Genomic DNA, 23,601 nt, shown 5'->3' on the forward strand with positions numbered 1-23,601 from the left:
ATGAGTTCACTGAGAAAAAAAAAATATATATATATACCATATTTTTTTGGACTATAAGACGCACCTAGGTTTTAGAGGAGGAAATTAGGAAAAAAAATTAAAGCAAAAAATGTGGTCAATTCTGTACTTAATGTCCCCTATCCTGGTATGTATGGTCCCCTCACCCCCATCCTGATACACAAGGCCCCCTCATACCTACCCTGGTATACATGGCCCCCTCATCCCTATCCTGGCAGGAATGATCACCCTCATACCTATACTAGTATGCACGGCCCCATCCCTATCCTGGTATGCAGGGCCCCATCTCATCCTGGTATGCAAGACCCCCTTCCCGGTCCTGGTATGCAAGGCTCTAAAAGTGAACCTGGAAATTATAGGCCAGTAAGTCTAACCTCTATTGTTGGTAAAATTTTTGAAGGGTTTCTGAGGGATGTTATTCTGGATTATCTCAATGAGAATAACTGTGTAACTCCATATCAGCATGGGGTTATGCGGAATCGCTCCTGTCAAACCAATCTAATCAGTTTTTATGAAGAGGTAAGCTATAGACTGGACCAAGGTGAGTCATTGGACGTGGTATATCTTGATTTTTCCAAAGCGCTTGATACCGTGCCACACAAGAGGTTGGTACACAAAATGAGAATGCTGGGTCTGGGGGAAAACATGTGTAAATGGGTAAGTAACTGGCTGAGTGATAGAAAGCAGAGGGGGGTTATAAATGGTATATTCTCTAACTGGGTCGCTGTGACCAGTGGGGACCGCAAGGGTCCGTGTTGGGACCTATTCTCTTCAACATATTTATCAACGATCTGGTAGAAGGTTTACACAGTAAAATATCGATATTTGCAGGTGATACAAAACTATGTAAAGCAGTCAATACAAGAGAAGATAGTTTTCTGCTACAGATGGATCTGGATAAGTTGGAGACTTGGGCCGAAAGGTGGCAGATGCAGTTTAACAATGACAAATGTAAGGTTATTCACATGGGAAGAAGGAATCAATATCACCATTACACACTGAACGGGAAGCCACTGGGTAAATCTGACATGGAGGACTTGGGGATCCTAGTTAATGATAAACTTACCTGGAGCAGCCAGTGCCAGGCAGCGGCTGCCAAGGCAAACAGGATCATGGGGTGCATTAAAAGAGGTCTGGATACACATGATGAGAGCAATATACTGCCTCGGTACAAATCCCTGGTTAGACCGCACATGGAGTACTGTGTACAGTTTTGGGCACCGGTGCTCAGGAAGGATATAATGGAACTAGAGCGAGTACAAAGGAGGGCAACAAAATTAATAAAGAGGATGGGGGAACTACAATACCCAGATAGTTTAGCAAAATTAGGATTATTTAGTCTAGAAAAAAGACGACTGAGGGGCGATCTAATAACCATGTATAAGTATATAAGGGGACAATACAAATATCTCGCCCAGGATCTGTTTATACCAAGGAAGGTGACTGTCACAAGGGGGCATTCTCTGCATCTGGAGGAGAGATGGTTTTTCCACCAACATAGAAGAGGATTCTTTACTGTTAGGGCAGTGAGAATCTGGAATTCCCTGCCTGAGGAGGTGGTGATGGCGAACTCAGTCGAAGGGTTCAAGAGAGGCCTGGATGTCTTCCTGGAGCATAACAATACTGTATCTTACAGTGATTTGGTTCTTTAGAAGGAAGTAGATCTGGGGATTTATTCTGACAGAATTCTATAGGCTGAACTGGATGGACTAATGTCTTTTTTCGGCCTTACTAACTATGTTAATATGTTACTATCTCGTCCTGGTTTGCAGGGCCCCATCGTATCCTGGTATGCAGGGCCGCCATCTCATCCTGGTATGCAGGGCCCCATCCCTATTCTGGTATGATTGGCCCCCGTCTCGGTCCTGTTATGCATGGTCCCATCCCTATTGCCCCCACCCCCAACCTAGTATGCATGGCCCAATCAGAAAACATAAAAAAAATACACTTACCTACCCGGCGCGCCTTCACAGCATCCTGATCCAATGCCAGCAACTGCTTTAGGCTATGTGCCCACGTTGCAGAAATGCTGCAGAATTGTCCATAGCATTTCCGCAACTCCTCGCCACTGGTAAAATGCATGCGGAATTCACATGCATTTTACCAAAAAACACAAGCGCTTTGCAAGCATTTTTGCTTGCAGAATGCTAGCGCTTTCCAAGCGATTTGAAGCATTGCTTGGGAAAGTGACTGACAGGTTGGTCACACACAAGCATAGTGCTTGACAAGTGTGACCAACTTTTTACTATTGATACTGTCTATGCAGCATCAATAGTAAAAGACAGGATGTTAAAAATAATAAAAAATAGGGATATACTTACCCTGTCGGCCTCCAGAGTCCTCCCGGTCCTTATGAATGAAAACTCTGGCCAGCTCTGGCGCTGAGGGAAGACCGGGCAGAGGGACGAAGTGGGCCATCTTGGAAAAACGATCCACCACCACCAAAATGACTGTGCAGCCCGAAGAGCGGGGTAGGTCGGTGATGAAATCCATGGCGAAGTTTTCCCAATCAACCGCAGGGACGGGCAACGGAAGCAACAAGCCGGACGGAGGTCTTCGTGGCACTTTGTTTTTAGCACAGGATGGACAAGAAGCCACAAAGTCGAGTACATCTTGGTGAAGCGTGGGCCACCAATAGTGACGCATGAGAAGGTCAAGGGTCTTCTTGGTTCCGTCATGGCTGGCCAGTTTGGAGGAGTGCCCCCATAGAAGGACCTTTCGCTTGAGATTCTCAGGCACAAGCATCTTGCCTGGAGGGGGAGTAAGCCAGTTCACTGGAGCCACTGTGATGATCCTAGTGGGATCAATGATATGCGAAGGTTCCTCCGTGGTTTTGTGTGGCTGGAAGACCCTGGACAGGGCATCGGCTTTGGAATTCTTGCTGCCAGGATGGAAACGGAGCTCGAAGTCAAATCGGGTGAAAAATAAGGACCATCTGGCCTGGCGAGGGTTGTGTTTCTGGGCAGACTGGAGATAGGTCAGATTCTTGTGGTCCGAGAAGATGACAAAGGGATGGACAGCTCCTTCCAGGAGGTGATGCCATTCCTCCAAGGCCAACTTGATGGCCAGAAGTTCCCGGTCGCCGATCGAGTAGTTACACTCGGATGGAGAAAAGGCCTTCGAGAAGAAGCCACAAGGGTGCCGGCGACCGGAGGCGGTTCTCTGGGACAGTACTGCCCCGGCACCCGTCGAGGAAGCGTCCACCTCGAATACAAAAGGTCGATTGCTCTCAGGACGATGCAGGACCGGAGCCGTGGAGAAAGCCCGTTTTAGGGTCAGAAAGGCCTCTTCTACCTCAGGAGACCAATCTTTGGGAGTAGACCCTTTACGGGTGAGCGCACAAATGGGTCTTGTGATCGCGGAGAAGTGGGAGACAAATTGCCAGTAATAATTGGCGAATCTGAGGAATCGTTGTATCGCCTTTACTCCGATGGGGCGAGGCCATTTGAGGATGGCAGCCAACTTCACGGGATCCATCCTTAGACCAGTGTCGGAGATAATGTATTCCAGAAATGGCAGAGAGGTCTGTTCAAAGAGACATTTCTCGATCTTCGCATACAGGCGGTTCTCCCAAAGACGCTGAAGCACCAGGCGGACACTCTTTATGTGGGACGAGAGGTCAGGCGAGAAGACGAGGATGTTGACTAAGTACACGACCACACAGGCGTACAAGAGATCCCGGAAGATCTCATTGACGAACTCTTGAAACACCGCAGGAGCATTGCAGAGGCCAAAGGGCATGACCAGGTACTCATAATGGCCGTCTCAAGTGTTGAAAGCGAATAGCGTACTGTCCGACCGTGAGAGAGCCCTGATGTAAGCTAAAGAGTGACTCGGTGAGAGAGGCTAACTGACCCGGCTCATCGAAGACCCTACGAAACGTATCCAGGAAAACCGGGAGACTCGAGACTACTGGATCGTCACGTTCCCAGAGCGGATTCAACCAAGACAGGGATATTGCTGCGGCAACCATTTAAAGTGGAGGCTACACTGATTTAAGAACCCCCTACAGAGTTTGGGATCCCTGGTGAAGCGAGGCGGTTTGGCGAGGCGGGCATCGGGAGAGCTGTAGACGCGGGAGGAGGAGTCGGGGCTGCAGTGGCAGGCTGGAGGGCAAACAAGCGGCTGTCCAAGGAGGCCATGTAAGACAAAATGTGGGCTTGAGTATCTTGTTGCTGACCCAGCTCCTGTTGGAGACTGGACAGCTGAGTGGCATTTCCAGGATTGGCCGCCTGCAAGGCCAACAAACGGGTGTCCATAGACTTCATGACCGACATAATGCGTCCCTGATTCTCCGGCAGGAAGAGCAACTCTTTCTGGGTAGCAGCCGTAGTACCGGCAGAGTCCATGGCCTGATTGTACTGTTAGCATGGGTGGTCTGGACCCGGAAACTCCAGGAGTGGACCCTCTGGACCGTGGCACCGAGGGGCCCCGGGCGACCTGCCAGGTGAGACCGACCCATATACAGGGACCGTTAGGAGCAGGCCCAGGGGTTCGAGTACCACGGTAGCCGGTACCGAGAGGGGCGGCTCAGGATGGACCGGAGTAGGACTGTGGGACTGAAGTATAGAACGACGGAACAGAGCTGGAACCAGGAGGCAGAAATGGAGTAAGGCAGTAGACTGGAACGAGGAGGGAAGACAGGAGTAGGAACACAGGAGAAAAGATGGGAGGAGGATGGAAGGACAGAAGCTGGAAGGAACTGGAACTCTGGAGGCAGGACTGGAGTAGGACAGCAGGACTGGAACAGGAACACTGGATGTAGGACTGTAGTAGGATGGAACAGGAACACCGGAGGCAGGACTGGAGTTGGATGGCAGGACTGGAGCAGGATGGAACAGGAACACCGGAGGCAGGACTGGAGGACGGCAGGAACATCGGAGGCAGGACTGGAGTAGGATGGCAGGAACACCGGAGGCAGGACTGCGGAAGAGAGCAAGGAACACGGGTAGCAGGACTGAGAGGCTGCTGTGGAGAGCAGACGAGAATGGAACTGCAGGAGCAGAGAGCACACGATGAAGTGAGGCCAGTGTGCAAGGAAACACAACACTAAGCCCCCCCCTCAGGGGGAAGCGGCCTGATATGGCTCCGTCTGGTCTGCCATTGGTTAGGGAGGTGCTTCTGGGTCAGGGCATAGCCGCAGCACAAGAAGCCGGAGGGAGGCGCGGCCGCGGCCTATGGCGCATGCGCATTGTATGCAGGGATGGCATCGGCCGCGAGCCCGTCACAGGTGACCGCCACGGCCATCGGATGGGGAGAGGCTGCGACATGGGAATGGAGACTGGCAGCGGTGTGGGAGCGGAGGCCGTGTGAGTATGACTGAGCGGTGTAACAGATGCATTGCACGAATGACCACTGATGACGTAGCTGTCATGAGACCGTGACGTCACAAAGGTCATTTGTGTAATGCATCCCTGGGAACGGAACTTGCTGACAGCGTGGCTGAGGGCCAGAGGCCTCAGGGGGCCAACAGAGGGTAATATATATTCCTATTTTTTATTTAAACTCTATTTTTTACAGGAATATGGTACCCAGGGCATAGAGGACAGTCTCCTTTCCTCTAGACCCTGGGTACCATCCACACATGAAGTGCTCATTTTACGTATAGTGGGCATAGCCACATGCGTACAGAGAGCGTTTCAATGCTATCCTATGGTGGAGGAATCGTCGCGATTCCTCAAAATTAATGGACATGCTGTGGATTTTACCACTATGCGATTCTGCAGCGGGAAAATCCTCAGCATGGGCACAGCAATTGCGGATTCCCATAGGATTGCATGGGAATGCGTTTTTATAGCGTTTTTTAAGCATTTCCGCTGTGGCAAAAACTTGGCGGAAACGTTTAAAAAACGCAACGTGGGCACACAGCCTTATGCTTGTATGCAGCACATGGCAGGGACATCAGGCATTGCTCAATAGCAGAGCACAGCTGCTGGAGTACTCACCGGGACTGTTCATCGGAGATCGCAGTGAGTATTCATTGCTCTTCAGTAGCGCGCAGTGTCAGCCACCGACTTCCTGCTGCTGCTGGCGGTCACGTGTGCCGCTACTTAAGAGAAATGAATATTCATTGGATTCATTGAATATTTAATATTGAACTATATTCAAGCGAGGCTAGACAAAAAAAAACAAAAAACTAAAATCATGTATCATGTTATCCAAAACAGTCAGAAAACTAGCCACATATTGGCAGACCCCAGACCTCAGACTATATACTGTGTAAGTTTATAAGCCCCTCCAGTGTCAGGAATAGATAGTATGTGAAAATACCGAATATACCGCTCAGGGAACACTTAACTTTCAGAGATAATTTCCATATTCATACTAAATAATGGCACAGATCTCCCAGACATTATGATTGCACATATCCCTAGTCTTTATACCGATATTGCACTCATTCCCTGACAGACTGCAGCATGGCCATTAGTTAGAAGCTGCTAATGATCTTTGGAGCAGGTAAGTTTTTCCTGAGTGGTACATATTGGACCGTCTGAAAACTGAGTTTAGTCTAGGACAATTTGTCTGCACTACTAATTATCAGCAGTTACATTACCAAACTAGGGCAGTCCCTATAGGAGAAAACACAAGAATTATACTGTATTTTCACATACTATCTATTCCTGACATTGGAGTGGCTTATAAACTTACAAAATATATAGTTTGAGGATCTGCCAATATGTGGCTAGTTTTCTGACTGTTTCGGATAACATGATACCTGATTTTATTTTTTATTTTTTGTCTCGTCTCGCTTGAATATAGGTCAGTGCTAAATAGTCTCCTGATGAGTCGCTTTTGGTGAGGACGATGAAACCCGTAGAAGTGAGAGGCTTGGAGAGTGAGTGTGTATATGTCACCTCACCCTATATACTGAACTGTGGGGTATATGTTTCTTCTATTAGTCATCTATTGACTAACCTTCAGGGGGTGAATTATGGGTATAGTTTTACATTTGGAATTAACAAAGTTTAGTTTTATCCTTTTGTCAGCAAACATGAGGAATGACAAGAGACAACCCATTTAAGAAGATTCAATTTTGATTAAAACTATTCCAACACTATGAACATAAAAAAGGCTTCTCCCCTATGTGACGTCTCTGATGTCTAACAAGCAGCGTTTTCCGGTTAAAATATTTCCCACATTCTGAACAGGAAAAAGGCTTCTCCCCTGTGTGACTGCTCTGATGTCTAACAAGAAGCGCTTTCTGGTTAAAACATTTCCCACATTCTGAACAAGAAAAAGGCTTCTCCCCTGTGTGAGTTCTCTGGTGATTGACAAAATGTGATTTCTGTGTAAAATATTTCCCACATTCTGAACAGGAAAAAGGCTTCTCCCCTGTGTGACTGCTCTGATGTCTAACAAGAATCGCTTTCTGGTTAAAACATTTCCCACATTCTGAACAGGAAAAAGGCTTCTCCCCTGTGTGACTGCTCTGATGTCTAACAAGAATCGCTTTCTGGTTAAAACATTTCCCGCATTCTGAACAGGAAAAAGGCTTCTCCCCTGTGTGACTGCTCTGATGTCTAACAAGAAGCGCTTTCTGGTTAAAACATTTTCCACATTCTGAACAGGAAAAAGGCTTCTCCCCTGTGTGAGTTCTCTGGTGATTAACCAATTGTGATTTCCAGTTAAAACATTTCCCACATTCACAACACGAAAAAAGCTTCTCCCCTGTGTGCGTTCTCTGGTGTGTAACAAAATGAAATTTCTTGTTAAAACATTTCCCACATTCTGAACATGAATATGGTTTCTCTGCTGAGTGAATTCTCTGATGTGTAAAAACACTTGAATTCTGAGTAAAACATTTCCCACATTCTGAACATGAAAAAGGCTTCTCTCCTGTATGAGTTCTTTGGTGACTAACAAGATTCTCTTTCCGGTTAAAATATTTCCCACATTCTGAACATGAAAAAGGCTTCTCCCCTGTGTGAGTTCTTTTGTGTGTAACAAAATGTGATTTCCATGTAAAACATTTCCCACATTCTGAACATGAAAAAGGCTTCTCCCCTGTGTGAGTTCTCTGGTGTGTATCAAAATGAGATTTCTTGTTAAAACATTTCCCACATTCGGGACATGAAAATGAGTTCTTTGCTTTAGGAGCAGGTTGTATTTTAATGCCTCTTTTGAGACTTTGACTTTCCTTAGTAGTCAGTAATGAATCAGGCGTTGGGACCTGTTTCATAAGATCAGATGACAGATCTTTGCTGTGAATGGATGATGGTATATCTGGAGTAATAGCAATCACTTCAGTTGTATCTTGTAGGATCTCTAGATCATCAGATTTAAAAATTGAAGATGTCAGCTGTCCTTCTGATCTCCTGGTACAGTCATCTGCTAAGATAAAAAACATATTTTTTAATAAAATATCCTTGAGTTTTATATTTTTGAATATTTCTACTTAAACTGTCCATAAAAATAGCAAGCTATGTAAAAAACTATAATTATTTACCAAGACAATGAGACTTTACAGTCTAATAGGAAACCTTGTTGGATGAACCAGTAATGTGTGGTGTTGAACTGTTTGTTCATTCTGCCTCCCAAATATCGAATAAAGAGAAACCAATCAATGTTATGTAGGCGAAAATAATACCAATTCTCATCTCACAAAAAACAAGTCCCCACTCAGGTCCATAATTTGTCAATAGAAAAACAGATAAGGTAGATTACAGTTAGTGCTATAGTTAAGGTTAATGCTGGAGCTAAAGTAACGGTTACTGTTAGGGTTACTGTTAGGCTAAAGTTAGGGTTTACTCTAAAGTTAGGGTTAGGCTGAAGAATTAGGCTTTTCTCAGTTGTCTCCCCAATAATTGGGTCATGTCAGTCATGTCAGAGTTTTCTAATTCCAGAAAAAAAAAAAAAAAAAAGCGAATAAAATAGCCCGTCAGTTTTATAGTGCAGAGGAGGCTTATGCACTTTTATGTTCTGACTGTGAAGAAAGTGCAGTGTCAGATGGCGATGTGGATTTCGAGGGCTTTAGTAGCAGCGACAGTGATAGCTCAGAAATGAGCAGTGAATCTGGTCCATCTTCACACACAAGGACCAGTACAACAAGAAGGACAAATAGCGCTTCTGGAGAAATGTCTCCAACTCAGGGAACAATGCCCAGTACTAGCACTGTCCTTAGTGCTCGTGAATTGCCGCACACCAATGTCCAAGGGGCTTTGCCTCTTGATGTAGCATTTCCCAGATGGGAGGCTTCGGATTCAGCTACTCCATTCATCCCTAATTTTAATGCCATTCCTGGTATAAATGTGGAGGTGGAAAATTTTGGAACAATTATTTTTTTAAATTTGTTTCTGACAGATAGTTTGCTAGAGCATATTTTCCTACATATTTATATACGTCCCAATTCATCAGCCAGAATCCACGATCCTATTATGTGAGGTCAAATTTATGGAACCAACTAATGTCCTAGAAATTAAAACATTTTAGCACTTACATTCGCTATGGGGCTTGTTAAAAAACGATCATTCAGTCCTATTGGTCCAACTGCCTTGTTCAAGCCACCATTATGTTTTCTGCCGTTCTTCCTAGGACCCGTTATGAAATGCTCATGAGATTTTGGCATTTTAGCAAGAATAGTCAATGGCTGCCCAGAAATGCCCCAGAACATGACAGACTATTCAAAATCAGACACATCATCGAAGACTTGACAGAAAAGTTCTTAAAGCTTTACACCCCAACAGAAAACATTTCCATTGATGAGTCCCTTGTAAAATTCAGAGGAAGACTGCACCTCAAGCAATTTGTTCCTTCTAAGAGGGCAAGGTTCGGAATAAAGCTCTATAAAATGTGCGAGAGTTCAACCGGATACACATCAGCTTTTCACATTTATGAGGGGAAAGACAGCGAACTAAACCCACCAGGATGCCCTACTTATCTGGGGACATCGGGAAAAATGGTTTCGGAGATGATAACTCCATTTTTATAAAAAGGCTCCAATCTGTATGTTGACAACTACTACACCAGCATACCTCTATTTAAAAGTCTGGTTGAACATAACATAGGGGCTTGTGGGACCATTCGCAAAAACTGTCAGGTGTTTCCACAATCATTGGTCAGCAAAAAGTTCCGAAAGGGGCAGTCAGGGGCTTTACACAATGGAGAGCTGCTTGCCCTTAAGTATAAGGATAAAAAAGATATTTTTATCCTGAGCTCGATCCACACAGAAGCCACAAGGGCCACTGCAGACCAACAGGGATCCACTACTCCAAAACCTGTGTCTGTCATTGACTACAACAAATATATGGGGTGTGGACCTTGCAGATCAGGTTCTACAGCCATACCAGGTATCAAGAAAATCATATATCTGGTATAAAAAGTTAGTCATGTAGTTGTTTCAGGTGGCCACATATAATTCTTTTGTGTTATGCAAAAAAGCTGGAAATGCAGATACTTTCCTTGATTATCAGGAAAAGGTCACTGAAAATCTTGCTTTTGAAAATTTTGTCCCCGCCAATCCTTTAGAATGTGAAGATGTGAGAAGACTCACTGAGCGACATTTTATTGCACTCATCCCAGTAACTGAAACAAGAAAGAACCCCCAGAGAAGATGTCGTGTATGTTCCTATAGGGGAATGAGGCATGATACCCGCTATTATTACCCACAATGCCCATCACTGCCAGCCTTATGCCTCCATGACTGCTTTACAATCTTCCACACAGAACCACGTTTTTGAACTGTTTTGACATTCAAGCATTTGGTTTATTTAGTGACAGACACATTTGAGTAGAGTTGACTTAACAATTTCCGGGGTTAGGTGGGGGGAGGTCTCCAGAGACACAAGCTGGGCACAATATATTGGGCACTACCATGACATTTTTGCAGTTTTTGCTCTAAAACTTCCACTACGTGTTTCTGGAAATCATCCATGTAGTGAAAATGATCACTATATCCATAGATGAATTCCCAGAGGAGTGTCATTTCCAAAATGGAGTCACTTCAGGGGGGATTCTGTTGTTCTGGCACTTAGCGGCTCTCCAAAGTGTCATAACAGCAGAATCCCCCCTGAAGTGACCACATTTTAGAAATGACACCCCTCTGGTAATTGGAAATGACACCCCCCTGCAAATTCATCTATGGGTGTTGTGACCATTTACCTATCTACCTATTTTCCAATGTAAAATCTGGGGTTAAAACAACATTTTAGTGGTAAAAATGTAATTATTTTTTCTTCACTGGCCAATGGTATAATTTTCTATGGAACAGCTGTGGTGTCAGTATGCTCACTGCGCCATGAGAAGGTTTCATTTAGGGAAGTATTTGGTAAAATGCAGTCACTTTTGGGGGCTTATGCTTATCTGGCACCTCAGGGGCTCTGATAATGTAACATGTCACCCACAAACAATTCCAGCAAAATCTCCTTTCCAATATGACGCTCCTTCCCTTCCAAGCTCTGCCATGCGCCCAAACAGTGGTTTACCCCCACATAAGGGGTGTCAGAATACTCAGGACAAATTGCACAACAACTTTTGCGGTCCAATTTCTCCTGTTAACCTTTGGATAAAAATTGGAGGGCGAAAAGATCTTTTTTTTAAAAAAAAAATATGATTTTTTTATTTTCACGTTTCTACATAATTAACTTCTGTGAAGCACCTGGGGGTTCAAAGAGCCCACCACACATCTAGATAAGCGCCTTGGGGGTCTAGTTTCAAAAATGGGGTCACATGTTGGGGGTTTTCACTGTTTAGACACGTCAGGGGCTCTGACAATTTGACATGTCACCTACAAACAATTCCAGCAAAATCTGCTCACAATATAGCGCTTCTTCCCTTCCAAGCTCTACCATGCGCCCAAACAGTAGTATTCTCCCACATGTGGGGTATCGGCGAGCTCAGGAGAAATTGCACAACAAATTGTATGGAGCAATTTCTCCTGTTACCCTTATGAAAATGCAAAATATGGGGCTAAAAATGAATTATTTGTGAAAAATGTTATTTTTTTTATTTCAACAAGTCTATGTTATAAACTTCTATGAAGCACCTGTGGGTTCAAGGTGCTCAATACACATCTGGATAAGTTCCCTGAAGGGGTCTAATCTCCAAAATGGTGTCTCTTATTGGGGGTTTCCACTGTTTAGGCAGATCAGGGGCTCTCCAAGCGCGACATGGCAACCGCTAATTATTACAGCATATTTTACATTCAAAAAATCAAATGGCGCGCCTTCCCTTCCGAGCCCTGCCATGCGCCCAAACAGTAGATTTCCCCCACATATGGGGTATTGGCATGCTCAGGAGAAATTGCAAAACAAAATTTATAGTCCATTTTCTCCTATTACCCTTGCGAAAGTAAAAAAAATTAGGTTTAAAGGAAAATTGTTGTGATGGTGGGATCTGACACTGATGTTCCTTGAGCTTGAAGTGCACCTTTTGTTTAGAAGTTTTTCTGGGCTCTTTTGTTACCATTCATATTATCCATCTCTTTGATTTGCCATGAAATTTCCTCCTGCGGCCACATCCAGGGAGGTTGGCTACAGTCATATGGAGCTTAAATTTCCAAATATTATGTGCAGCTGTAGTTACAGGAACATCAAGCTGCTTGGAGATGGTCTTATAATTTTTACCTGTAACATGTTTGTCTATAACTTTCTTTCTAATCTCCTGAGACAACTCTTTCCTTCACGTCCTCTGGTCCATGTTGAATGTGATACGCACCATGTCACCACACAGCACAGTGAGTATCTGTAGCCTCTATACAGGCCACTCACTGATTCCAGGATTGTAGACACCTGTGATGCTAATTAGTGGACACTCCGCGATTTATCATGTCCCTTTTGCACACTATTTTCAGGGAACCACCATTTCTGTCCAGGCCTATTTCATGAGTTTTATTTATTTTTTAATTCTGTGGAAGCATGGTGGAAAAGCAATGTCTGACTTTCATTTGATCATTTTCATAGATTTTTGATAGATTATTACTTTTGTCAGATTCAAGTTATTCCTGTGACCATTGTGGGATTTTCTGTCATTAAACAAGGGGTACCAACAATTTTGACCACGTGTGTATAGTTTACAACCATCAGTGAATTAATTTATAAAATGGAATCACTTTATGGGGATTTCTACTATTCTGGTTTCTGTCATTTAGTTATATTAGGGCTTCTGCATATGGTGTGTCCAATCTCATCTGGAATCTGTTCCTGATGTCCAGCTGGAGTAATCTGCTCCATACTTCAGCCAATTGGAAAGTACCACACCCTACTAAAGCGCAAAGCACATGGCCAGAATCTGCCAGATACAGCGCTGTTCTCCTCTGGTTCAGTCCTCTGTGCTCAGCTTGCGGCTTGTGTATTTGTTTCCTGCTGTGACCGTGGCCCGTTTACTGACTACTCTTGTGTCTTCTGATTCTGTATTCTGGCCTTCTGGTTCTGACCCAGATACCTGACTAGTCTTCTTGCCATCTAACGCCACAGAATAGCAGGTAACACCATAGTCCAAGCCTAGGGATCCCTGTGTAAGTCCAGATCCATGTAATGGTGTTAAAGGGCGATGAGCAAGGCAATCCTTGGGATATGGAAAGCAGAGAAGATAGTGCCAACCAGCAAAATGTCACTGGTGATGGCGGCGCCTGCGCAGTAGCATCTATAAGTAAGAGATAGAGGCTACTGGACAGGGGCCGCTGGTGACATTTTGCTGGATGTAATTTTTTTTCTAAGCCTCACAATAGCCACAATATTATAGGCATTATCAACAATAATATCAATGCTATTATATGCATTATGTAATAATGGGGGCAGGTCAGTGAGGGATCAGCGACCTGTCATAAGCCAATACAGATGAATATGTAATCAGCGCACCACATAAAGCCCCACCCACAGCCCAGCCCCAGAGCCCCACCCACAGCCCCGCCCCAGAGCACGAGAATCTCATTAACTGAAAACTACAAATACAGATTGTTACGTGTTACGGAACCACTCAGCACCCAGAATATGTTGTGCAGTTATATGTATGTATAATAGGTTCCATGGGAGATGCATGTCCCTAATGCATCAGCCCACAGGCTGCGCCCAGCCGCCCCCCTCCCCCCCCACCTTTGTAATTCCCACAGTAAATATCGTCAGGCTCCGGCCACCTGCGGCTATTGTAATGTATGTCTGGCCTGCCGCTTTTCTATTGGCCTGCCACCTGTATCTGTGTGATATATTCTGTGTCCTGTGAGTAAAGTGTTGTCAGACTGGAAATACGTGGAGAAGCAGTGATCTTTTATATGCGCCCATGTAACCAATGAATTCCAGCCAGCGTCCTTCATTCAGACTCCAGCCAAAGCAGAGTGGATCTCCGGAAACACAGGGTGGTACTGAAAGAGGTACCTGAGATAGGAAGACCCCGTTACACTGGTGACAGCGGTGGGATATGATACCCCTTCTACAGGAGGAAAGGAATGAATGGAAATACCAGAAGTTAAAGAGGACTACATTAAAAGATCTGGTGGAAGCCCGAGGGTTGATGGCCAGCAACAAAACAAAAGCGGATTTGATAGCAGCCATCATGGAACACGACAGTGCAGCGCCCCCCAATGTGAACATGGAGGAGACTGAATTCCAGAGGGTGGTAAAGAACAGACTGGCGTTCTATGGCCCGAACCCTGCAGTAGAGATCATATGAGAGGTGATGGCTGATGTGCGTAATGATCTGAAGGAAAAGATGGCCGAGCGGACCAGGATAGAGCTAGCCAAGATGGAGATGGCAGAGCGGACCAAAGTGGAGCTGGCCAAGATGGAGATGGCAGAGCAGAGAGAGGATAGTCAGCGAGCAGAGGGAGCTGTGGCCTTCGACCAGGTACCTTCAACAGTAAGCCACAAAAAGATCCAGTATAATGCCTTCCGACAGTTGGGGGAGGCAGAAGACATTGATGGCTTTCTGCAGGACTTTGAGCGGCAGAGTGCCCTTCATCAAGTAAAGCCAGAGGAACGGGTTCAGATTCTGGCCAGCAAGCTGACAGGCCGGGCAGCGGACGCCTATCGCGCGGTACCTGATGAGGACTGTATGGACTATGAGTGGATCAAAGAAGTAATCTTGGCCTGGTATGCGCTGACACCAGAGGCATACCGCCAAAAGTTCCGTGGACTTATAAAACGCGTAACCGATACCCACGCTGAATGGGCCTGTAAATTACGGCGGTCACTGCTACAGTGGGTACAAGGGAGCCAAGCAACCACTAAGGAGGACGTCCTCCAGCTCTTCTTCTTAGAACGATTCTTTAATGGACTAACCCCCGAGACACAGGAATGGCTTCGGGACAGGCGGCCAACGACTCTGGAGGAAGCCGCTCGTCTGGCCGATGAGCATCATGATGCCAGGAGGCCTCAGTTGTCCGGATCAAAGATGGTTACTAGGGGCCCGCCCATGGACCTGGAGGGCCCCAAACCACCGAAGATTGTAGGGGGACCAGCTAGAAACCCGGCCTACCACAGTCCCCCTGGGGCGCGATGCCACACCTGCCGTCAGCTGGGCCACCTGCAAAGACAATGTCGCAACCGGACTCAGCATACCCAGTGGCCAAAGGCGGGAACGGCTACCTTCAGCCGGGCTGCTGTACACTGCTACCAGGGCGAAGCTGACCCAGCATTGGGGGCTACGACTAATCAAGGGGTGGAAGAAATGGAGGAAGTGCTGCATGAAGTAGACCCTGTGCAGGCAGCCCGGGCAGATAATCGACAACAGCATCGATAGGTCGTGTGGGTTAATGGGAAACGTATGCAGGGACTAAGAGATTCCGGGGCAACTTTGACCCTTGAGAAGCCTCATCTCGTCCGGGACTAAGAGAAGACGGACCAGACAGTGGCAGTCCGTGTAGCAGGGGGAGCTATACATCGACTGCCCACTGCCAGGATTCACCTGAACTGGGGAGTCGGGGATGGCCTTGTTGAGGTCGGCTTGATAGAGGATTTGCCTGCAGACGTCTTGCTGAGAAACGACTTGGGGCCCATGTTGTCTGCATTCTCGGTTTCCCCTCTGGCTGAGACATATCCTGTGACCACCCGGAGACAAGTTCGAGCTGCGGAGGTGGAATCACACTCAGAGGAGGCCCAGGTAAGACATCCCAGCCCTACACGTATTCCCATAGCCAGATACATTTCTTGGGCCACCCCAGATGAATTTAAGAGGGAGTTACTTGAGGATCCTTCATTGGAGGGATATCGTGGGAAGGCACAGGAGGGGAAAGGGGTACTGGAAGGGGAACAGTTTGCATGGAAGCAGGGACTCCTCTACCGGATCACAGAGCAGCACCACACTGGGACGAGCTCCACTATAAAACAACAGCTGGTAGTTCCCAAGAAGTATAGGCAGGAGCTACTGCGAATCTCTCATGATATACCCTTGGCCGGGCACTTCGGCGTCAGTCGCACCAGGCATCGTCTGACACAAAACTTCTTTTGGCTAGGGGTAACCTATGATGTTCGTCAGTACTGCCAGACCTGTGACAGTTGCCAGCGCATTGGCAAGAGGGGGGAATCGATGCAAGGCCAAATTACGCCCCCTCCCCATTGTGGAGGAACCATTTCTGATAGGGCCGTTAGCCAAACCCAGTCCGTCAGGGAAAAGGTATATATTGACAGTGGTAGATTATGCCACACGGTATCCAGAGGCAGTTGCATTACCTAACATACTGGCAGAGTCGGTGGCGGCCGCCCTGCTCCAGGTTTTCTCACGGGTAGGATTTCCCCGGGAGATTATCTCGGACCAGAGTACCCAGTTTACAGCAGAGGTGACCAACCAACTGTGGAAGTGGAACTGCGGGGTAAAGTCCATTAGAAGTGCCCCGTACCACCCGCAAACCAATGGTGTTATGAGTTCATTTTCTCCTTCACCTCTGATGTCTGATGAACTCCCTCTGCTGGTGAAAGGAGTTAGTGAAATTGATCTGGATGGGAAGAACCTGTCATCTGAACAGGTGGAGTGTGATTGGACATCCGGAATTTCTGAGTGGATATAAGGCAGCCGACGCCCTTGCAGGGTTGCTGGTGATCCTTTCTGCTCTGAGCTCTGGCATCCAGTTTAGTTCCTGTCTACTAAAAGCTAAGTTTTTGCTCTGCTATTTTTTCCATGAGATTTTGTCTGTTTACTTAGTGTTTGTGTTCAGCCTGCCCTGGTTGGGACGGGCTGAACTCCATTTTTGCCTCTGATCAGTTGATCTCTTTGCTCTGTCTTCAGAATATACCTGAGTGCTGATATAGTGATTTTGAAGTCTAGTGACTTCAGGGCCTTTTCAATCAGACGTGTTGGACATTATTTTTGGCAGGGTTTTTTTACGGGTTGCAGCCAGCATCTTTTCTGTCCTTTCCTATCTAGTTAGTTGGGCCCCATCGTTTGCTCAGCCTGTCTTTCTGTCTGTGTTTGTGTTTTCATCTGTTTTTCACCGACAATACATGTTGGGGGCTGTCTATTGCTTTGGGGTCTGCTCTGGGGCAGTTTAGATTTCCCCTTTCTTTCTTTAGGCTTATTTAGCTCTCCGGCTGTGATGAGGGGTCTAGGGCACCGTAGGAACCCCCCACGGCTACTGTTAGTTGCGGTGAATTGGATCAGGGGTCTGCAATCTGCAAGTTACCAACCTCTCCGGTTTTCTGGACTTAGCTTGTGTTTTTGTTTTTTTCCTCCTCCGGTGACTCATTTATAACACAATGGGTTGTGTGAACGCTTTAACAGGACATTAAAACAGCTCATTGGGACTTTTACTAGGACCTACAGGGACTGGGAGAAATTCTTGCCACACCTCCTATCGGGAGGTACCCCAAGAATCCACGGGGTTCTCCCCGTTCGAGCTGGTATACGGGAGACTGGTAAGGGGACCCCTAGACTTAGTGCTAGAACACTGGGAAGGGGAGGGCCTCATAGAAGGGGTGCCTATTGTACCCTATGTGCTGGAATTCCGGGACCGCCTACAAGAGCTGACCCAGGCTTTACGTGAGAACATGCAGGAGACCAAGCGGCGCCAGCGCATATGGTACGATCGGAGGGCCAGAGAGCGCACCTTGGAAATAGGACAGAAGGTCCTGGTGTTAGAGCCCACTAAGCAGAACAAGTTCCAAGCTGCATGGCAGGGGCCCTACCAGGTAGTGGGGAAAATAGCCGACACAACCTATAATGTCGCCGATTGTGACGACCCCAGAGTTATCCGCATGTTCCACGTGAATATGCTGAAGCCCTACCGGGAGCACCCTGAAGAGGTAGTGGCCATCTGTGCACCTGAAGCAGAGGATTTAGCCGGACTTCCCTTGCCGGATGTCTTAGGGGAAAGGACTCAGTCTGAAACATGGGACCAGGTACACTTGGGTGAAGACCTAGGCCCCCGGGAGAGACAGCAGGCGGAGGAGTTGTTGAGGCAGCGACAGAGGATGTTTTCGGGGAGACCAGGGTACACTCGCCTGGCACAACACAAGGTTGAGACCCAGGATCAGACCCCCCTGCGACAAAACCCCTTCCGCGTCCCTGAGTCTGTACGAGAGGGGATCATAGAATCAGAGAATCGTAGAGTTGGAAGGGACCTCCTGAGCCATCTGGTCCAACCCCCTGCTCAAAGCAGGATTCGCTAAATCATCCCAGTCAGATGTCTGTCCAGCTTCTGTTTGAAGACATCCATTGAAGGAGAACTCACCACTTCTCGTGGAAGCTTGTTCCACTCATTGATCACTCTAACTGTCAAAAAGTTTTTTCTAATATCTAATCTGTGTCTCCTCCCATTCAGTTTCATCCCATTGCTTCTAGTCTTTCCTTGTGCAAATGAGAATAAAGTTGATCCTTCTACAATGTGACAGCCCTTTAGATATTTGTAGACAGCTATTAAGTCTCCTCTCAGTCTTCTCTTTTGCAAACTAAACAATCCCAAATCCTGCAACCTTTCCTAATAAGACAGGGTTTGCAGACCGGTCACCATTCTGGTTGCTCTTTTCTGAACTTGCTCCAGTTTGTTGATATCTTTTTTAAAATGTGGTGCCCAAAACTGGACACAATATTCCAGATGAGGTCTGACCAAAGAGGAGTAGAGGGAAATAATGACTTCACGTGATCTAGACTGTATGCTTCTGTTAATACATCCTAGAATTGCATTTGCTTTTTTTGCTGCTGCATCACACTGTTGACTCATATTCAGTCTGTGATCTATTAGTATACCCAAGTCTTTTTTACATGTGCTGTTGCTTAGGCCTATTCCTCCCATTCTGTATATGCTTTTTTCATTTTTATTGCCCAGATGTAGTACTTTGCATTTTTCCCTGTTAAAAACCATTCTGTTAGTTGCTGCCCACTTCTCCAGTTTATTTATATCTTTTTGAATCCTCTCTCTCTCTTCTCTAGTATTAGCTATCCCTCCTAGCTTTGTGTCATCAGCAAATTTAATCAGTTTATCCTCAATTCCTTCATCTAAATCGTTGATAAAGATGTTGAACAATACAGGGCCCAGGACAGAGCCCTGTGGTACCCCACTTGAGACATTCTTCCAACTGGATGTGCAGCCATTTACGACCACTCTTTGGGTCCGATCACTAAGCCAGTTATGAATCCACCTAACAGTTGCCTTGTCCATTCCATACTTAGTCATTTTTTCAATAAGGATTGTATGAGATACTTTGTCAAATGCTTTGCTGAAGTCAAGATATACTATATCTACAGCATTTCCTTGATCCACCCAATCAGTGATTCCGTCATAGAAGGAAATTAAGTTTGTCTGACATGACTTATTAGTTACAAACCCATGCTGACTCTGTTTAATCACTTCATTCTTATCCAGGTACTGACATACATGTTGTTTAATAATTTGTTCAAAGGTCTTTCCTGGTATAGAAGTCAGACTCACCGGCCTATAGTTGCCTGGGTCCACCTTCTTCCCCTTTTTGAAGATAGGAACAACATTTGCTCTTCTCCAGTCTTCTGGGACTTCTCCTGTTCTCCAAGAATTTTCAAAGATTATGGAGAGGGGTTCAAAAATTTCTTCTGCTATCTCCTTCAGTACTCTGGGGTGTAATTCATCTGGACCTGGAGACTTGAATTCATTTAGGTTAGCTAAGTGTTTCCTCACTATCTTTCTGTTTATAGATATCCTGGATTCTTCTATTCCCTTAATAGGACAGTGAATAACAGTTGATGTCACATTTCCTTTCTGAGAGAAAACAGATGCAAAATAGGAATTTAAAAGTTCGGCCTTCTCAACATCCTGTCTTACCATTTCATCATTTTCATCCTGGAAAAATCCTATAGCATCTTTGACTTTTCTTTTACTTTTGACATATCCCCAAAATCCTTTATTATTGCTTTTGACATCTCTTGCAAGCCTCAATTCATTGTCAGCTTTAGATAATCTGATTTGTGCCCTGCAGGTTCTGCAGACAGCATTATATTCTTCTTTAGATATGCCTCCCTCTTTCCATTTTATAAACATTTTTTTCTTCCTTTTTAGCATGTGCTTAAGTTCTGTGTTCATCCATCCTGGCTTCCTTAAATGCTTCCTATTCTTCCCTCTTTTTGGAATTGTTAACAATTGTGCTTTGAGAATTTCATTTTTCAAGATTTCCCATCCTTCCTGGACATTTTTGTCTTTAAGGATATCCAGCCATTGGATCCCTCCAATTCTCTTTCTGAATCCCTTAAAATCTGCCTTTCTGAAATCTAACCTTGACGTCTGAGTCTTCACAGATCTTCCTCCTCTAGTTATCCAAAATTCTAAAATAGCATGGTCGCTACCTCCTAGGGTCCCAGCCACTTTTACCTCCTCAACCATTTCCTCCCTGTTTATAAGGATTAGATCCAAGGTAGCAGTTCCCCTTGTTTTCTCCCCTACCTTTTGGAAGATAAAGTTGTCAGCAAGAGAGGATGTTAAATATTAATAATCCGTTAATTTCTTATAAGACTCAGTTCTGTACATTGCTTTAGCTTACACGACATAGGCTATTTTTAAGCTTGGCTCATGGTAGAAAGACAGCTCCATATATGTAGAGACCATGTGCTTTAGGAGACGTATATAATTCATGGCTAACTGTAGAGGACGCTCTTGCTCCCTCCCCATCATGAGACACAGACGCAAGATGACATAACTGAACAACTGGTATGTTACTTTACTACAAAGAAGCCTAAGAGAGCCAGAGGCCATTTGCCATGTGGGATCTTAGAGAAAGAAGATGACAAGCTTTTGCAATAACGGACAATTTCTCTTTCACCTATTTTTATGTTTTTCTGTAATAATCTTTTCTTTGATGGAAGAAACCAAATAAACCACTACATTTTTATCTGGTAACTAGTCCTGAGTATTTTACAGGATAAGCATTATTTTACATTGGAGAGCCAGCCAGATCTGAATTTTTGTACTTTTTTGTGGATTTCCATCCACTTGCCCAAAAGGGGATTGAACTTTGTTAACGTCATATGTGCAAGTTATCAGGAAATCTACTACTTACAAGAATCACACAGAACCTAGAAGTAAGAATTGCCAGATAGATTGAGAAGTACTACAAGTGCCAAAGTGCCAGACGTGCTGAAGCCAAGACGTGTGAAGACAAGAGCCCAGCGTTGTCCATTAAAAGGAACAAGCTGAGAAATTTCAAGGTAAGAGAAATGGATGTAATTAATTCTTATGCTAAGCAGAGTAGATTGAAATTTAAGTCTGTAGACAAGTCTAATCCAGAAGTATTATGGCTAAGATTATATGCTGAGTGCGAACTGGCGAATCAGAAGTTAGACTGTAAATTCTTCAATAGAGAAAGAGAGAGATTAAAAAATATTCTACAGATGGTAGATATATTTCATAGATCTGTGTCAGAGAAATCCAAAAATGATTGTGTAGAGGATAGTGATATTCCCGAGATTCACTGTAATGTGGAGAAACAGTTACAAGTAGCAGCAGCCATTGAAGGTGACCTTGCAGACGTGGAACAAGATGGAGAAGTAGGAGGAGACTTCAGAACTGACGTAGAGGACGTACAAGGGAAAGACGTACCACTAAAAATAGACGACTCACAGGCCAAAATACGAAGTAAAGTAAGAAAAACTTTGCTAAAGATATGCAAAATAATACCTGCATATGACAATACAATCCATGTTTGTAGAAACTCTGAGGTTTTTGAAAGTTGTGTTGATAAATTTGATTTATCTAACGAGGAGAAGAATCAGTTGTTCAAAATGTGGATCCCTGTAAATTTTGCTAGGAGATTGACTTTAAAGTTATCTGGTGAAACACATGAGAATTTAAATGATAAGGACAGATTAAAAATTCTTATTTTTTGTTCATCAAATGAAAATCATCCAGATATTGATATTCTTCAAAAATTAAGGATTGGTCGGAAGGAATGTACCTACACTTTCATGTCTATATTTCACCGCTTGTATAGAACGGTCATGGAGAATGTCAAAACACAGTCCCTCATAAGGAGTTTTGTAAGCAAATTTTGGTTTTTAAATCCTGCATCTCGTGTTATTGCGTCACAAAAAGATTCTTTATTGGAATGTGCACAATCCCTTGATTTTGCCAGAAAACACGAGAATCGTGAAAGGAAAGTAAATTGTGCTAATTTTGTGAAGACAGGCAGAGTAAAATCTTATCAGAAGCCTGCATTAGCAAAACCTTCTAAAATGAGTTTTCCTCAAAATCAAATCTATGAAGAACAAAGAAAATCACATGTTTGTTATAAGCCTTATGGAATGATGCAAAGAAACACTGAAAAGACACAAATTGAATTAAGAAAAATGATGAGTTCTGATTTTCTTTCTGTAACAAAGATGGCCAAATTTGACAGACAGAAGCAGGTGGTGAGTGACATCATGGCCTGTAAACTGAATACTCTGCTCCAAGAATCTATCAGCTTCAAAATGGCAAGAACCTTTCAGGATATTTTTTGCAGAGAAATAAGTATGGGTGTAGGAATTGGCTAGGAAAAAAGTAATATATATTGTGTAACAGTGTTATACAATTAGTGAGTAATATGTAATTATTTTATAGAGTATAATCCTGTAGTTTTATGGTTTGTGGATATATACATATTCATACAGTATATATAGAGTGTTTGTAGAAGTAGAAATAGTAGAACTGTTTTTTTTAGTGAAAATTAAAATCTACTCCAGTAATAAAATTTAGAATTATGAATATGATATTAACCTTCTCTTTTATTTTTCCTTAGAATTTTCATTTCAAAGCAGGACTTAATCGGGAAAAATTCTCTTACAAGGATTTATGCCTTTATTTACACAGGAAGTTGCAATAGGTGTATGATTTTATATATATCTAACCCTTAAAAGGAAATAACTAATTGCATTTTAAAATGTGTGTGTGTGCTTTTCCTGCATGGCTTGAATGACAACCACAGCATGTGAAATTTGAACCTTGTTCTAATAATACAAGTATACCAGTATACTATGCCCCTGTTCTTAGGAAAAGAATTTTTAAGGGGTCTCAACTTTTGCAAACCAATGGAATTTTTTTTCCAGGCCTAAATGTCAAGTATAGCTATACAATATATATTTATGTCATGTGTATTTGGGGAATATTCTAAGAAATATTAAGAGACTAAATTTAAATAGTTTACAATGCATTGATAATTAGGATAATTTGGGTTAAAATACGTGTATTTATCACACCTTCGTATGTGAGGTATTTGGTTTAAA

At 44.4% G+C, this 23,601-nt stretch overlaps 1 protein-coding gene across 3 annotated transcripts in view; it reads right to left on the reverse strand.

Annotated features, from left to right (window-relative positions):
* Positions 1–23,601, reverse strand: part of LOC141060233 (uncharacterized) — a 78,906-nt gene that overhangs the window by 46,542 nt on the left and 8,763 nt on the right. Inside the window, exon 5 of one of the 3 annotated variants that reach the window (XM_073556462.1) lies at positions 7,035–8,349. The exons of 1 other annotated variant lie outside the window; for it this stretch is intronic. In XM_073556462.1, coding sequence (XP_073412563.1) covers positions 7,073–8,349 — 1,277 coding nt within the window. In that variant the 3' untranslated portion in view covers positions 7,035–7,072. Of the gene's footprint in view, positions 1–7,034; positions 8,350–23,601 lie in introns of those variants that run through there. One more of the 3 variants, XM_073556463.1, reaches the window with a different exon arrangement.

Source organism: Dendrobates tinctorius, unplaced genomic scaffold (genome assembly GCF_039654945.1).
Source record: "Dendrobates tinctorius isolate UK_male_01 unplaced genomic scaffold, ASM3965494v1 ptg000233l, whole genome shotgun sequence".
Taxonomy (NCBI): Eukaryota; Metazoa; Chordata; class Amphibia; order Anura; family Dendrobatidae; genus Dendrobates; species Dendrobates tinctorius.